General features: G+C 43.0%; 1 protein-coding gene across 2 annotated transcripts in view; it reads left to right on the top strand.

Moving 5' to 3' along the window:
- BOD1L1 (biorientation of chromosomes in cell division 1 like 1) overlaps positions 1–16,625 on the top strand; it is a 51,556-nt gene extending 34,931 nt beyond the window's left edge. The window contains exons 15-27 of one of the 2 annotated variants that reach the window (XM_074321440.1): positions 1,405–1,475; positions 2,128–2,200; positions 3,711–3,790; positions 5,410–5,494; positions 5,841–5,914; positions 6,944–7,019; positions 7,104–7,138; positions 8,132–8,177; positions 9,785–9,834; positions 9,934–10,018; positions 10,434–10,587; positions 12,846–12,986; positions 15,712–16,625. In XM_074321440.1, coding sequence (XP_074177541.1) covers positions 1,405–1,475; positions 2,128–2,200; positions 3,711–3,790; positions 5,410–5,494; positions 5,841–5,914; positions 6,944–7,019; positions 7,104–7,138; positions 8,132–8,177; positions 9,785–9,834; positions 9,934–10,018; positions 10,434–10,587; positions 12,846–12,986; positions 15,712–15,829 — 1,088 coding nt within the window. In that variant the 3' untranslated portion in view covers positions 15,830–16,625. The remainder of the gene's footprint in view (positions 1–1,404; positions 1,476–2,127; positions 2,201–3,710; positions 3,791–5,409; positions 5,495–5,840; positions 5,915–6,943; positions 7,020–7,103; positions 7,139–8,131; positions 8,178–9,784; positions 9,835–9,933; positions 10,019–10,433; positions 10,588–12,845; positions 12,987–15,711) is intronic. The other variant, XM_074321445.1, reaches the window with a different exon arrangement.
- The last annotated feature ends 741 nt before the right edge of the window (positions 16,626–17,366 follow it).

The following is a 17,366-nucleotide window of genomic DNA, read 5'->3' as shown; positions in this document are numbered from 1 at the left end:
AATAATTACAAAACACAAGAACAGATACAAGGTGCAAGAAATTTTATGCACCGGTAACAAATTTGCAATGTTTACGCATCATAGAAGGCCAAGAACTCATCCTCGTCCTTGTTCCAAGTTCATCCTAAGCTCAACAAAACCGATTATCATATTCCGGGGTATTTTGCATATGAATATTATTGATTTCTAGAGTTACACTTTTAACTCATAACCATAAATAAAAGAATTAAAAATATTTATATAGATACGGAATTAGTACTACCCAGGTATAATGTGCACCCTTAGTTTTCCCTCACAAATTTGGGCAAAAACAGTATGCATTATACACAGCAAAATACAGTATGTAGGTCTTTTCCCAGGGGTCAGGCCTCATTCCTTGCAACCCTGGAGGCTGCCAACGCCTGGAGGATAATTCTCTGCTCACAAAGAGAATAGAATTTTGTTTATTCCTACTGATTTTTTTGATTCCCTATTCCAAGAATGGGGAAATAGGTCTTAATCCCCTGTAGAGTTATTTTTATAATGTGTTACACCATACCTACCTTTGTCATATCTTAAAATTTAGTATACTTGCTTCAGATGCTTTTTTTAAAGTGTTAACAGATACAGTTGAACCCACATTATACCCTTCCTTAATGCCAGTCTCTTTTCCTTTTATCTACTCCAAAGGGAACCACTATTCTGCATTTGCTATATATATCCATATAAACAATGCGTGGCATTATGTTGCATGCTTTAGGAAGAGGGCATCACATTACAGAAACCGTCTCTAACCGTATTTGTTTATTGAGCGTTTCATTCCCAAATTGTGTTATGTTGACAGTGTATAACTCTAGTTACTTTATTTCAATTGCCATTTAATATTCCATTGTGTGAATATACCAGTTATTCTTGTTTGTTTATTTTGTTGATGGACATTTTAGTTTTTTGCAACTTTCCTCACTTACAAAGAAGGTTGCCATGTGTGATCTTGTACCTATTTCCCAGTGCATATGTAGTGTACCTATAACTCCAGGTGTGGAATTGCTGGGTTGATAGGCACCTCTTCAACTTTACTGAACGTGCCAACTTGTCCCCAGGTGGTGTACCAGTTGTCACTCCATGCGTTCTCCCATATTTGACTATGGTATTGAATGTTTCATACTTGTTACTGCTCTGCCACACGAGCTGGGTGGAAATGCTGCCAAGTCTGCTGTGTCGAGTCCACCGACCCTCTTGCTCCTTGAGCCCAGTTACTCACGTCTAGAAATGGAATTCCTGGGACTTACCTGACATCATTGTCGTGAGGGTCCAGTCGCCGTCATTTGTAAAGTGTTCTTCCCCCGCTACATGCACCCCTAAAATAAGTATTGGAATGAGTAAATATTTAAGGGTTTTTTTTCCTTTTTTTTATTTATTACTCAGAGATCTCCAATGGTAGAAAAGACAACACAGAAGCTGTCAGAGGTCACAGTGTTGAAGCAAATCCTAAGGAGGTGGGTTTTCATAAGAAAATCAAGATTTCATATTTTATAGATAGTGTTTTTACCTGCGCACAAAGGCTTTACTTCTTTGTATATATTAAAAATAAAATGGAATTGTTCAGAGTTCTCCATGTCACTTTTATCTGTTTATGCTCCTATAATGTTTAGGTAATTTGACAGTTCCCAGGATTATTTGGACATGTCCATGTTGTACAGTCAAGAATGTTTTTTCATGTACTGCCTTTCATCAACCCTTTAATGGGCCATTATGAGAGGAGAAAAACACCACCAGTTTATTTGTGACATGCCATCAATTGTAAGACACAAGTTTGACTTCAGAGATGGTAAAACGAGAAATATTTTTTTAAAAAACGTATTTTAGAATTGTTGAAATGTAATATGTAACCAAAAACAGATTTGCATATTTTCTATGCGTTTACATTCAAATCCCCCCCAAAAAAAGACTTAAGCCAAGAAAATGAGTCTAATCGAAATCTAGATGCCAAAAGTAGTATTCTAGAATTTTTTAAAATGTATATAAAAATTTATTCCAAAGGCTATAAGCTAATATAATGTGCCGTCATTTCAGTAGATTTGGATCCAAATTCTATTGCCTTTTGGATCCAAATTCTATTGCCTAACACACAGTCATTCTTAATTCCAGGTTGAAGAGGAAGAAAGACATATGCCTAAAAGAAAAAGAAAGAAGCATTACCCCTCTTCAGATGATGAACTGGGTATTTAGAATATTTATCTTTCTGTTTTAGCCACCTTTGGGAAACATTATTTTCACATATAGTGGGCCAATAACAGAAAATTCTAGAGGGTAGTACAGTTGACCCATGATCAACATGACCACCTGCACAGTCAAAAATTCAAGTGTAATTTAAATCGGCCCTCCACATACACCAATTCCCAACTGAGGATCAAAACCACAGTTGACCCTTGAACAATGAGGGTTTGAACTGCACAGGTCCGCTTACATGCAGATTTTTAAAAATCAAGCCCACGTTGTTCAGGAATCAATTGTAATTGTTTGCTTTGCAGCTCTAGAGTCTAGTTTGTTTCCAGACTGGCTTAACACCTCCAGGGCCTTTTCTGGACTTGACCTAGAAAGTAGGTTGTTTCTTGGGGAAGACCCAACCGCTGAAACTCACACAAACCCAAGCTCCCTCTGTCACCTGTGCCTGGGATCCAGCCAGGTGCCACCAAGTTCCTTATTTGAGATCATAATAAACGGCCAGCAGGGCTAGTGAAGCACTGCAGGAAAGGGGCATTTAATAGCCCCTCTGTGCTGCACTGTTCACTTCCCTGCGGTCTGCACAGTGCCATCCAGTCGAATGTGCTGCAGCGATGGAAAAGCTCTCGGCCAGTCGCTGCCAGCCAGGTGTGACAGTTGAGCACCTGAATGTGGTCAGTGTAAAGGAAAGACTGAATTTTTCATTGTATTTAATTTTAGTTAATTTAAATTTCAGTAGACACATGTGGTTAGTAGCTACCATATTGGGCAGTGCAGAGACTTTTATACTTGAATACCTGAGACAAAGCACAAATTCAATAAATACTTATTAAATAGCATGTGAGAAAGAATGGATAGTTAAATACTTTTCTTTTTTGGTGAGGAACATGTAATTATTTTATAATTATTGAGTTTATACTATGCCTAGGTATTATCCATGGTACTTTTTACCCATTCACAATAACTATGTGAGTTAGGTATTATCACCATCTTAAAAGAAAATGGGATCCTGAGAGATTGTGACTTTATCTCCACCAAGTATGTCTGAATCCTAGCCAAGCCCATGGTCTTAATCACTAAGCTGTACCCTTAGGTTACTTGTTCAGGAAGTTAGTGTGTCTCTGGGACCCTGCCCTTTCCGTAGAACCTGCTGTTTAGTTGCTGTCACTTGAGTATTTGTGTATTTTTTATATTATATGTATGTATATATTTTTATATGTATTTGTGTATTTTATATATATGTGTGTGTATATATATATATATATGTGTGTGTGTATATATATGTGTGTGTATATATATATATATATACACACACATATATATATATTTTAGGCTTTATCAGGGCCAAGGCTCAAATCACATGCCATTTTAAGTACATTTAGAATAACTTTGGCTTCACTGTATCACAAACCTAAGAAAGAAGTCTCAAACTGTCTTAAAATAGAACTGTGCATTTCATTTTTCATTTAGCTTTATTCCTTTGTGGTTCTGTCCAAACTGATTTACAGATGATAATCCAGATGTCCTGGATTCCAGAATAGAAACCGCACAGAGGCCGTGTTCTGAAACTGAGCCACAAGATACAAAGGTATTCTTTCCCCATATTAATTTTAAATTCAGTAGGTAACCTGATTATATCATTGTGAATACTAATAATATTGTTTTAGTATCCCTTTTATTTTATGTATCTCTTATAATAATCACTATATTATAAAAGTTGTATGTTTTTTAGGCCTCAAAAAAAAACCAAATGTTGTACTTTATAATTTTATACTGTAAGATTATATTTTATCACAGTTTAGATATAATCAGTGCTTAGCTTTTTATTCAAACATAATATTGACTTCCTTAGGTTTCTAGGTGTTTTCTTCCAAAGTGTAGTATGCTGTATTACCGATATACTTATCACCACAACAGGGAAATACAGTGACACATATTATTTTAAAATGTTAATATTCCTCCATCTCTCTGCCTTACCTCCTACCCCTAAAAATATGTATAGTCCAGGGATGGGCCTTATACATTACCTTTCTCTCCTGTGATTTATTTCCATCTTAAGACTCGGGGAAGTGGCTTATAGATTTTTATTTCTGCCCCTGCCTTCTCCTGTTCTAGGCCTGACTTTCTCCAGTTGCTGGTAGATACCTCTTCTTGGATGTTCTTCCATTTCTTAGACTCAGTACTTCTCATTGTCTATTCCCAACTAGCTCCGTCACCTTGTTTTCTCTTTCCCTAATTTATTTTTTTCCACCTTGTTCCAAAAGTATTTAAGTCGGCTTATAAAACTATATGCAGCTGACTTCCAGCTCACTAAAACCAATTCAAAGTCTGTTTTTCTCCTAATAAGTGATAAAATAAATAAAAAGTAGTAAAAGAGTTTTAACAACCAAAGAGTGAAAGTAACATATGGTCATGAATGTCAGTTGGTTGTAGCCAAAGAAAGAGGCGGGCTTTTCAATTTTAAGGCCGTACTCCATGTCCAGTTCTGAGATTGTGCTCCTAGGTTTGGAGAGAAGCATTATGGGAGGTCATCTTTTTATTTCCCCTTCAATTTTGTGTAAGTTTTTTTAATGTTAAATTTACATAAACTATCCTAGTAATAATGTTCAGTAAAAAATCACATACATAGATAATATTTTCAGTATTTTAAAACAGTACGTTTAATGTATATATTTTTGTCAGCATATTATGTTAGTATTATAGTGTAAACATTTTAGTATTTCAAGCTCAAAACTTTTTTGCAACCAAGGTGAATAATTTGACCATTGGGGGATCGTTGCTGTGAATCAGCCCAGCCGGATACCCAGAAATTCTCTTTAGTACTTCGCTTTATTCCTTCCCCCAGTTCTCCTACACCACCCAACAAAGGAAATAATCTGTTGCAAGTTCCTCTCTTCCTTTGAGGTTTCTCACTAAAAGACAAAGTCCAGGGTGAGAGAGAAGAATGATTTCCAATTTTCAGGGGGGAGAAATGAATGGTCTTGTTGCTTTGTAGTTGGACCTTATCTCATGCTTCTCTGCCTTCAGAATTTATCTTTTCTATACTCTTACCAGCAACAGCAATAGTTACTTTGTTAAAACAGTTTCCAACAGACTATTCTAAGAGACCACTGGGAGATTGTTTTTGAAATAGAAAGGACAGCTCTGGAAGGATAAATGCAGGCAGTTTGAAAAAGAGGCTTCTTGTCTTGTTCAACTTCCATATAGGAAGAGAACTCTGGAGATTTGGAAGAATTCTCTAAAACAAGTCCTAACACCAACAGCACTGCTTCCAGGACCCTGGAGGACAAAGGTGAGTACTGCATCTGCTGAGGTAAATTGTTCTGAGGGCACACGAATCCTTCACACGGCCAGCCGGCGTCTCTCGCCAGCCCTCACCAACTAAAGCTGCATTTCCTCCCTTGCCTTCCCTTCATGACACAGCCACACATGTGCTTAGTATTCGTAGGGTTTGGGTGTCATTTCTCATTTGGATCGTAGGCGACCCAAAGTGTGCAGCTTGCCAGTTAACCAGACTCCAGCTCCTTGACTCGGTGGCACAGGCCTGAGAGTGGGGTGCGTGTGTGTATGTGTGCGCGCATAGGTCACCTTGGGGGTGTCCCAGCGTGAGGCAGTGACACTGCTCTGCGTTTCTGCAGATGATTGTAGCAGCAGTGAAGCTGCTGGTGAAAAAACAGAGCAGAATGACGACGACAACATCAAATCTCAGGAGGTAAGGAAAGTTTTTGTATTTATTCAGATTTATTTAAGGACTAAAAGCAAAGATAATGCGTTAAATGCCATTCCCTCAAGTTTTTCTTAAGTACTTTTGAAAGCATTGAAGGAGCTCTTTTTTTTTTTTTTTTTAAGTGCAGTGGACGCCATTTCATACAGCGCATTTTATTAGTCTAGTTCTAGTTAATTTTGTTCTCTTCATCTTCATTTCATCCAAACATTTGTATGAAACCTCCATCTGTCTCGGCCAGAGCTGTACCTCTGTGGCCACCCCAGGTTTCTGACCTGGCAGCTTAGCACAGACAAGCCAGGTACCAGTTCAGGTCAGAGATGGGAGTGTGAGGTGGGGTGCTGCACCCTGGAATCCGGACAGAATGAAATGGGCCGCAGTCGGGCCTGCAGAGGGCCTGCACGGAGTGCCACCAGGGACCCAATTTCGTGAGGCATAGGCAGGGGTTCCTGGGAGGCGGCAGGGAAACAGACCCCCAACCTGCCTGCTGTTAGCCCATTCAGCTTTGCAGAGAGCCCAGGGGGCACAGAAGTGCAGTGGCCTGGGATAGGCTCATAAAGATCTTCTAGGAAACCATTGCCAAGTTTACCTGCCTTGATACAAATTTTCAATAGTTCTTTCTACTCTCTCGTACTCAGAGGCCCCCTTTATTCTTTACAAGGGATAACGTTTGGTGACAGGTGACTTAGACTGAACCTACATTTAAGTGGGCACACGTGTTTATTACAGCATTGGAAGCTCACACTTGCTGAGCGCTTACTTGCATCACCTCGTTATCCCAGAATCTGCACGACTCTGAATTCATCCTGTTTTGTCAGTATTTGAGGTGAGGGCACTGTACTGAGGGAAATGCAGCACTATGCCCAAGGCCATATATATATTTGTCAAGGGACAAAGCTGGGACTTGAGACCTCTTAGGACGGAACTCTAAGTCTCATTTTGAGAAAATGAGATAACCTTTGTATAATAGAGGATAAAACTTTTTCATTGCTGCTTTTTTTAAACTTGCCTCCTTAGGAAGATCAGCCGGTAATTATTAAAAGGAAAAGAGGAAGACCTCGTAAACACCCTGTAGAAACATCATTAAAAACGAGTAGGTATTTGGTGTGTTTTCAGTTCACACACAAGGAATTTTTCAAGTGATTTTCTAAAAGAGGTTTATTTTTGCTTTTTTTAGAAGAAGACTGCAAAACAGATACTGGCATTAGCACTGTAAGTAATTACAAACGATGACAGCTCTTCAGATATTTGCTCCTGACCTAGGAGGGTACACTGCAATATCTAGTATTTTGAACTTTATTTCTTTAAGTATTTAAAAAGCTTTGAAAGACTTTCTGAAAACCTTTCAAATAATATCTTCATGTAAGCATAATTATATTAGTTGTGTGTTCTTCATTCTGATTCCTTCCTCACTTAGAAGTTTCTAGGGACTTACCTTCTTGGGGTCACACTCAATGAAAATATAGAAATTTGCTGTGTTATATGGTTTTTAGATAGTGGCTTCTTCATGGAAGCTCCTAATGTGTCTCACCATCTTACTACTTCCTGTGACATTCCATTTGTAATAAACTGTGCCCTGATTTCAGTGCAGGAAAGTCCTCAGTGATACTTTATCTTTTTAAACATTCTTTTTTTTTTTTTACCCTGAAGCATATACCCCACAAAATCATTGTACCAAGACTTCATTGCATGGGTTTCAATGACAGCATTGTGAGAGGGACAGACATAGGTCCACTGACCTCACAAAAGCAAATGAGATTCCAGCCTCCACTCTGCCACCTACTCCCTACTCCCGGATCTGTCACACTGGGCCTATCATGTGACTCTGCTGGGACTCCATTTCCTTGGGTACAAAATGGTACAACAATACCTGCAGTGCTTATCTCATAGAACCATTCATTGTAAGACAACAAACCCAAAGCAGCACATGTGGCAACGGGTTTGCTGGGCTTGGAGAACTTCAGTAGTGGGCTATGCTGCGTCTCTCCCCCCAGGGCTCCTGGCCTGGCAGCGCAGTGGAGGGAGGGGCTGTGGTTGCCCCAATGGAAGCACAGGCATCAGTAATCTACTGCAGAAAACAGGATCCAAATATGCTGCCTACATAATGAATAAAGGTCCTAATCCTTGTGTGCAGTAGGGATTGACTTTCTGTGTGATGATGACAAACTGCTGACTTCAACTTTTTGTTCATTTGTTTAAATTCAGGTAGAACAGTCTCCACCTGGTGGCAAGCTGAAAGTCGTGCAGACAGGTATGTGTGACAGGAAGGGCAGGGAGGCTGCTGCGGGGTACCTTTTACAGTCGTTGTTGCTCGCTGAAGTGGGCAGCCCCCCTGGTAAGAGCAGTTGTCCTCGTAGCCACTAGAGGCCGTGTCTGGTAGCTTTTCCGGTCATCTGAGCCACTCTCGGTCTTAGAAGTCAGGGAAGCTTTCCGAGAGGAGGGTGAAGGCAAGAAAAAGCAAAATAGGCACTTTGCCCTGTACAAACTCTAATTTACTGGGTATGTGTGAGGGAGAAATAGGTCAGCCTGGGAACCGGGCTCTTATCAAGAAGACAGGAATTCAGCTCAAGACCCCATTGTTCTCAGGAGAAGAAGCATTTTGAAAGCAGCCTGTGTAGCATGCAAAGCCAGGATGCAAGAGAGAAAATTGTTTCAAGGATGTTGTCCTCATTGCAAAATGTTGATAAAGATTAGCTCTGGATGGTAGGATGACGGAAATATTCCTTGTTACTTGTTACTGTTGCCTTCATTTATCAGAGTTTTTACAGTGTGTGTATATTTATTTCACAGTTTAAAATCTTTTACATAAAATCAAGAAGAGCCATTGGTGGGTTTTGAAGGATTGACATAGGCAAAAAGATGAATGTGACAGCTTTTTGGATCAAATAAATAGCATGGTCAGATCAGGAAAGGACATATTCTGATCACCAAGGTCAAGCAAATGTAGAATTTAACAATTTCTCCCTGTTTAACTATTTGTGATCTTGTGATCATACCTCAGTTTTTCTTACCTCTTGTAAGATTAAGGTTTGTTTGGTTTCATAGGAGAAGATTTTGCTTATGTTTGGTTTTTAACCAGTTATTATTCCCAATATTATATTTTAAATCCATACAACCAGAATTTTTGTAACTTGAATGCCCTTTAAAGACTCTATGTGATTATGTTTGGGGTGGTCGTTGAGCAGCAGTAGTTTCCTGAATCTGGGTAATGATGACCTGTCTTTAACCAGCTTAAGACAGATCCTTGTTTTTCAGCCTTTTTCTTGGTTCAGCCTTTCAGTCTACGTTGTATATTGAACTTGGAGAAAAGGGGCAACAGCTACAGTCTGATCACTAATAAGAAGTACCTGTGGGTCGTTGGGTGTCTTACCCCATAACTTTAGCTATTTGAAAGTAGTGCGTTGAACTAAACCTCATTTTCTTACCAAGATGTGTTCTCAGAAAAGTCTGACCTCTACAGAAAGCAAATACATAAAGAATAGGCATACACAACCTAACGCAGGCTGATCGTAGACACTTTTTTAGTTACGATAGCGGAAGTATTTGGAGTCAAAAGAACTTCTGAGTTATGTGACTCTGAACAAATTGCTTAAATCAAGTTACTGGAGCCCCATTTTTCCTAACTGTAAAATGGGACTGATACATTTGCAGAGCTACATGGAGATTTCATTGAAGTCTACAGTCCTGACCTGACTCTCCCGCGAGGTCCCCTTTCTCCTCCCTTTCTGGGTTGAGAACAGTGAGTTGTACCACAGTGCACTAATTGGCACTGGTACATTCAAAAGCAACAGGCCAGACTGTTGACATTTAATTTGACACTAATAAAGTAGTAATGCAGACATTTCCGTTTTTTTAAAGAGGAATCCAGTAAAGAAGCAAGTACCCTGCAAGAAAGAAGTGTAAGCAATGTAAGTGTTAATTTTCTTATCGAGAAATACGTCCTTTAGAAATAAACTCAGTCAGTACTCAGGGGGCAGCCCTTTCAAATTTAATTTTACTGCTTCTAGGATGATGGGGAAGAAAAAGCAGTGGCAAGTGTGCGTCGGAGAGGAAGGAAACCCAAGCGTTCGCTCGCTCTGTCCGATGATGCTGGTAAGTTCTCAGCAGGTTCTTGATTACAGGGCTTGGTCATTTCAAAATCACCCTTTTAAGAGTTTTTCTTTGGATGAGGAAAAATTCAGTGGGGTACAGCTAGTATTAATATCACATAAATACGTGTGAAATGGCTCTAATCCCGTGTCAGAAGTGGTACGTCCCAGATGCTTTTCTGAGTCCATGTGAATTTTTCCTGAATGCTGGCTGTGAACTGCCTAAGTAAACTCTCCCAAATGTGTTTGAGATTAAGTTAAACAGTTGTGAATTGCAAGTGCAGAAAGGAGGAGGAAATGGAAAACCACTTCTTCTGCCTCCAAGTCCCTAAGACCCTACGGTCCAAACTCCACGACTCTCGCCTTTGGAAGTATCTTGGGAATTGTACAATCCAGGTGTTACCCTTCTATTTGAACAGAATCCTCAGAACCAGAAAGGAAACGCCAGAAATCCATTTCTGAAACAACTGAAGACAAGAAGGAGCAGGAGTCTGAGGAGGACGAGGAGGAGGAGGAGGAGGAGGAGCCCTCAGGGGCCACGACGCGGGCCGCCAGCCGCTCGGAGGCTCAGAGGTAACGGGCGCCGGCTCCCCACCAGCTTCGGGTGGCACGGGACTCTGTTCAGGACCCGCTCGTGCCTCGGTAGAAGCTGTTTCTTCTCATTTTATCTTCAGCAGAGAGCACGTGCTCTCAGCCCTCTTGACATTTCGGTTCTTGGAGAACCTGTTTTCCGTCTGAAACCATTATGGAAGATCACGTCAGAATCTTTGCTGGGCTGTAGATACCTGTTCGGTGGAACCTGTTCAGTTCCTTTACAAATGTGATGAAGCAGGAGTAGACGTCTCTGACACTGTGTGTGCTGAGCACGTGGGGCCCTGCGAGCTCCGTGCCTCACTCCCGTGAGAGAAGAAGCCGGCCCAGCCGGCCCTGTTGGAAGGCATGTCTGAGCAGCGCCCTGTAAGAGGGTGGTCGCTGGAAATTACCCACAGGCGACCACTGTTAACTTACATAACTGGTAATTTTATGTTTCCCAAACCCTAGTGTAGTCAGGAGCCTCTGGAAAAAAAGAATACCGTGGTCAAGTGAGTTTGGGGAATGCGGTGAGCTCTCTCTCCCTAAGTCACAGGGTTAATTACAGTGTGAAGGGCTTGGCAGAGCCCTAAAGGAAAGGAACCTGTTACGCTTTGTCTAAGCAAACATAACCACCCCCACCCGTGTCATGAGACCTGTTAACGTCAGGCAGTGTTTCTTTCCCCACGGCACATTTTGAGAAATGTTGCATCACTCAACAGTTAATAACTTTCTAGAGCAAGAATAGTTTCCATTTTTAATGGATTCACGGGCTATTAATCATGGTATCATCTTCTGTATTTTCCTTATCCAAGATTAATCAAAAAGTCCAGGAACGTTTTCTTCAAGAGTATGACTTTCCTCACACCTGTCACTAGTGTAAGACTAATAGTGTCCTGTATTTACATAAAGACTTACAGTCAGCCTATTTCTGATCCCTCCAAACTTGCATATTATTAGCCATTCATGCAATGGTTTCATTTTTCAAAGAATCCAATTTTCAAGCTGAAAGACTTAAGGCGCTCATATGGCTGAAAGGAAGGTGGTGGACTCGTATTTGTTCTTCAGGAGGGGCTGCTCAGACAAATAGAAGTCACAGAATCCAGATTCAGCCGACAGGAGAGGGTGGGGGTGCTGGAGCGCAGCGTCCCTGCATTCGGGTACAGAACACCCCACCTGCACCACCACCACCCTCGTAAATAGTCGTGGGAAGATCGCCCACCTCACAAAGTTCCACAGGCCTCTAGGCATCGTCAAGTCAAGTGAGTGGCTTAAAGGAGCTCTCAGGTTTGCCTTTGAAAATGCATTCTTCAGCACCCTTCCTTAGTGAACGTGAAACCTTTGGATTTACAGATGGATTCTTATCTCTTTAGTTCCGATTCCTTGGCATTGCGGGATTGGTTCCAGGTCCCTGGCGTCTTCATAAGCTCAGATTCTCAGGGTTGGTGGGTCTCGGCAGGCCAGTACTGCTGACCCCCCAGCGCCTTGGCTAGCAGCTGCTCCGAAAAGGTCTTCCTGCTCCTGCACGTGCCTCCTGGCAGGAGAGCCACCTCCTGGCACTGTCTTCCTTGCGTTCGCTGGAAGCTGGCCCTCCAGCTCCCTGCCCCTGAAACTCTGGAAGGCAGCCAGCCTCTCTTCTTGTTCTGAGCCCCCCATCATCCCCGTCTTCCTCAGCATGTCTGTCTCCTCTTTGAGAAGCAAACGTTCTACACCAGGTGCGGGCTGATGAGTGCCTGTGGAGGGGGCTGCCCCCCTCGTGTGCTAGACTCTGCTTCAGCGTACAGCCGACCGTCGGGAGTTCCCTCAGCTTGGACTGCACCAGCTCAGCAAGTCCTTATTCTTAGCGTTTCCGCTGGTGAGTCAGACCTCCCCTCATGTGGTATTTGCTTGTGCAGTTGACCATTTACACCTGGTTACGGGCCTTCACGTTTAGCTTTGTGGATTGCACTTCCTTGAATCCTGGCCCCTTGGTTCTGGTGAGCACGGTGGGGAGCTTTCTCTTGTCAGCCAGTGTATTTTCTGTGTATCTGAGTCATCTGTCTCTGAATCGCTATACACGGTCTTGCACAGTAAAAGCCAAGCAGACTTAGTCTCAGATGGCGTGGAGATCTGCTTGTTAGCAAAGTCCAGAAGACCAGCCATTCTCCTGCCTTTGGTCCCCGTTCTCTGACTCACCACGAGGACCCTCGTCCTTGCTAAAGCGTGCCAGGGCCCGAGTATTCAGTGCTACCACTGCCCAGTGTTTCTATAATCTGTTTCAGAAAGCACCATAGCGAGCCATCTGCACGTGCAGCGTCCAAACTTGGCAGCCCAGACACAGTTTCTTCTAGAAATCGCCAAAAATTAGCAAAAGAGAAGTTACCTACCAGCGAAAAAGTTAGTAAATCTCCCCCATTAGGAAGGTAAGTCCCTGCTTACACTTCAAGTCATTTTTAACCCCAGAGACTATTTTTGGTGCAGTAATACTTTCTTCCTAAGTTCCTTGAAGATTTCGTCTTGCCAGATAACTGGCTTTGGGGATCACGAGTTTCCCAGATGGAAACCCACTCAAAAAGGAATAGGAAGGCTGCAGGGAGTCTCGGTGGCCCCGCCATCTGGCCTCCCCCCACGGCCCTCCACACAGGCTTGTCCTCGGCACCTGTGAGCCTTACACGCTGACTCCTGGCCACCAGGACCCAAGGCGAGGCGTGTCTTCTCCTGAGTGGTCACAGATCCCAATGCTCAGTTAAATCAGCACAGTCAGGCAGGTGACAGCCCAGAATCGTTTCCGTTTTAGCCAGAGCATTGGAGGGGCGATGAGGTGACAGGAGGGCAGCCACTTGTGACAGCGGCATTCGCCAGCTCTGCACCTTCCGCTGCAGTCTGCTCACCTGACGGCCGCCCAGGTTGTCCTGAGTCCTGCCCCCTGCCCCCTGCCCTTCCTGTGCTACTTCTTCCTTCAGTGCCCTCACCGCCAGCCCCCTGTAAGCCAGGGCCTTCCGTCCTTCACACCCCCCTCTTCAGGATGCCTCCCACCTGCTTCACCCATCCGCCTGTCTCCTTCCTGCTGCCCTCCGGTGCAGGTGACAGTGGTGTGTGCCATTGCTTCTGGTATATTAGTTTTGTTTCGCCCTCAGAGCTGTCAGCTTTGTCCTTGAGATCAGACTTCTCTTACTCGCTGTCCATTGCATGACAGCATCAAAAAATACAAGACACTGCACAGTATACAGAAATGTTTGACATCTCGTATCACATCTGGTGTGCACAGCAGACTTGGATGTCTGCGCTGTCATCTCCATGTTGCAAGGGAAGTGATCCGAAATGCTGGGCAGCTCTCACATAGATTCTCCCGTTAGTCTTCATTTAAGGAGGTGTAGTGCTTACCCTTGTTTTATACGTGAGGAGGAGACTCGGTTCCATTATTTCTCAGTATTGAACGTGCAGACCGGTCACGGGGAGCCTACATCTCTAACAAGCTCCCCGGTGCCGCCAGGACTGCTGGTCACAGACCACACTCTGGGTGGAAGGAAAGGTCCTGGGTGACCCCAGTGTCACGCGGCGAGAAAGAAGCGTGCCGACTCCACGCTCCTGTTCTCTGCTCTGGCATGGAGCGGCGCTGGACACGTCTGTTCAGTAGGCAGGTGTTTAGTGACTGATGGCTTCCCCTGGACACTGTTTGTAATGGGCCGTTCTCACAGCACGAGTAGGTAGTAGGGTGCTGAAACTGCGTCATGTGCAACAATATGTGATTCAGTTTCAGTTTGTTCACCTCTGCTGTCAAGGGAACAATAAGGAAAACATGTCTTCCTGTTGGTGAAGTCCCATTTCTCCATCTCGTGCAGTTTTCGTGTTCCAGGTCCTTTCATCACCGACATGACATCTGCTGGCATACATGTGCTGGGTTTGGTACTGGGCGCTGCAGATGGGGAGCGAATAAAACTCAGCAGCTGTCTGAGGGGGAGGCATGTGTGTATGACTTTCAAACTTTTGACAGCAACCCACAATAAGTATATATTTTGTAATACTCCTGTTGTAACTGAAACAAAAGTTTTATGACTTAATAGACATAATACCGGGGTATTTTCTATTGTGTTCTATTAATACGTTGTTGTAAAATAATGGCTGTAACCTGCAGTTTGAAAAAAACCCAGAAGTTACATGGTAAGTGCTGTGGTGAAGATACAAAGTGCCGGGGACTTCCCAGCGCCACTTGCTCTATGACAAGGGCTTCCCAGAAGGAGTTGCTTTTGAACTGAGGCTTAAAATTAGGTTTACCAGATGGGAGGTGTGGGGTGATTCCAAAAAAAAAAAAAAAATCACATGCCGAAGCATGAAAATGTAAAAGAACGTCGTGTGTCTGGGATGGGGATATTCTGGCAGGACTGTAGCCAGGGTGGTGTGAAAGTCAAGGGTAAATGATCAAGGACTGTGTGTGTTATGCTCTGGGTGACTTTGTCTTGAAAGCATCAGAGAACCAAGAGATACAGACGTAACCACAGATGTACAGATAGGTGTAGATACAGGTAAACGGGACAGTGACGTGATTGAGGTTTCCAACAAGTGGTTCTCGTGGCGGATTGGAGAACAAACGATTCTTGTGGCGGGTTGGAGAACAGGAGGTTCTTGTGGCGTGTTGGAGGCCGCTGGCAGGGAGAGTGTCTAGAGAACTCTTCCCAAATCCCTGTGCCTGTGCTAACAGAGCCAGCTGTCGTCTGTGACCCCGCACTGTGCAGCACGATGGTACACGTGCTCAGACGTAGGCTGCAATCCTACTGTGTTCTTCCAGTTGTTTTCACTTGGGACAGTGTGTGTGGGACTGGCTGTGGATGATTTTACGGATAGAAGAGCTGGGGCCCAGAGAAGCAAGTCGATTTGACCAAGGGCAACACCTCAAGTGTGCCAGGCAGAGCGGGACCAGAGCACAGGCCTGCGCCTGGGCCTCCAGTGCCCTGTGTGGCTGTGAGGGATCGGCAAGTGTCCTCTTAGCACGAGCTCTTCTGCAGGCTGCTTTTCCTGTATCAGCGTTACCGGGGCTTTCTCTCCTTGGCTCTCAAGTTCAAAAATCTTCCCTTTTTTTAAAAAAAACTCCCCAATTATTTGAAGCAGCTCCTTTTAACTCTAGCCACTGCCTTGACTTGTTTATTGCAGATCAAAGGCCCAACTCTCCCCTTCCACCAAGCGCAAGAGAGAGGCCAGCCCCCCTGGGGCACGCACGCGAGGCCAGCAGAGAGTGGAGGAAGCCCCAGGGAAGAAGACAAAGCGATAATCCTGCTGTGGCTGCCCGGCTGGTGGGGACAGTGGGGAGCGGGCATGTGCTGTGGGTTCCTAGGTGCGAGCTTTTTCTTTTATGTTTTAAACAGCTTTATAAACTATTGTTCATAGAAGATACTATGTACATTTATTTCAGATAAATGAAAATAAGTTTACTTTGTATCTGAACTCAAAGTAGTTGTATATTTTAACATTCATAATTGGGATTTCCCGATGTGACGTGACGCATCACTAATGCAAACCCTCCCAGCCCATCAGACACCAGGCTGCCTGCTGGTCATCTGTGTACAGTATATAAACATGTAAAAATAGGTTGTATTTTACTCTGTGTATGATGCTAATCAATGAACACTTTATTTATTTTACAGAGAAAACTTATCTGTGAACTTGACGATATATCTGTTTATTTTATTTTATTATTTTCTTTTTAATAAAAAGGTTTTAAATGCTATGCAGTCATTAGTAGAAATGTTTTAGGACTCTGCCTGCCCTGTAACTATCTGAATATGAAGTGGCAGGAAATACAGAATCTTCTTGCATGTATTCGAGTAACGTAGTTTAGTTCAAGGGTCTCCATTGCTTTTCTGTTCACCGTTGTGACTCTTTTAAGAATGTAACTTGTTTTCAGACGATACTGGCATCTGTGGCTTTACTGCCAGCCTCACTGGCCTAAGAGATTCTGGTTCAGGTCAGCTTAAAGCCAGAAGCCCTCACGTTCGTTCCGCCCCGCGGCTGCTCCGAGGATACACCCGTATCCTTCCCGTGCCGTCTTCTCGGTGAAGAGAAGCGCATTGTCCATTAGGTCGCTCCTGTCATGCTTCAGGGTTTTATGTTGTTTTATACATAATTATTTCAGGATAGAAACTGGCTTTATTGCTAGATTCTTTTTTAAACATCTTTTAACTCCCATGTGAGCAAACTGTCCAACTTAAGTTTTTCATAAGGTTAAACTTTTCTTAAGATCAAATTTGTCTCTCTAGCAATGATGCGATGAGTTGCCAAATAAGTGAGATTATTTTAAAATGTTTTATTCATATTCTTGTTTTGTAATTAAAATTTACATTCAGTGTGTGAATATTTGGGGGGGGGGGAGGGATTCAATGTAAAGTGGATATTTCTGTCATTTTACATGGTTTCTTACTGAGGTTTTATATATAAATTATAAAATGTTTCCCAAAACTTTCGTGGTAAGAGTTTTTTTCTGAACTTTAAAATTTCTCCCTGTGAAAACCATTTCTTCTCTTTAAATAATTGGTCTTAGATACGTTGTTCCATTTTTGCCCGCATATATGAGTCATTGATGGCATCTCTCTCAGTAGAATCAGCCGTCAGATTCTACCTTGGGATCTGGAAGGGACCTGACCTTGAGGACGAGGAACACGAGAATGCCTCCTTTTCATTTATGTGGATGAGTTTAACCAAAGCTCCAAAACCTAGGGATTTGTCTTCAAGTTAGTCAAGGGTAGAAGCCAGACTGGGTTCCAAGGCTCTAAATTCCCTACCGATCTTGGCACTTAGTTTGGGTTGGTCAC

Source organism: Rhinolophus sinicus, linkage group LG02 (genome assembly GCF_036562045.2).
Source record: "Rhinolophus sinicus isolate RSC01 linkage group LG02, ASM3656204v1, whole genome shotgun sequence".
NCBI classification, from domain to species: domain Eukaryota; kingdom Metazoa; phylum Chordata; class Mammalia; order Chiroptera; family Rhinolophidae; genus Rhinolophus; species Rhinolophus sinicus.
This window is presented reverse-complemented; position numbering and strand designations above follow the sequence as displayed.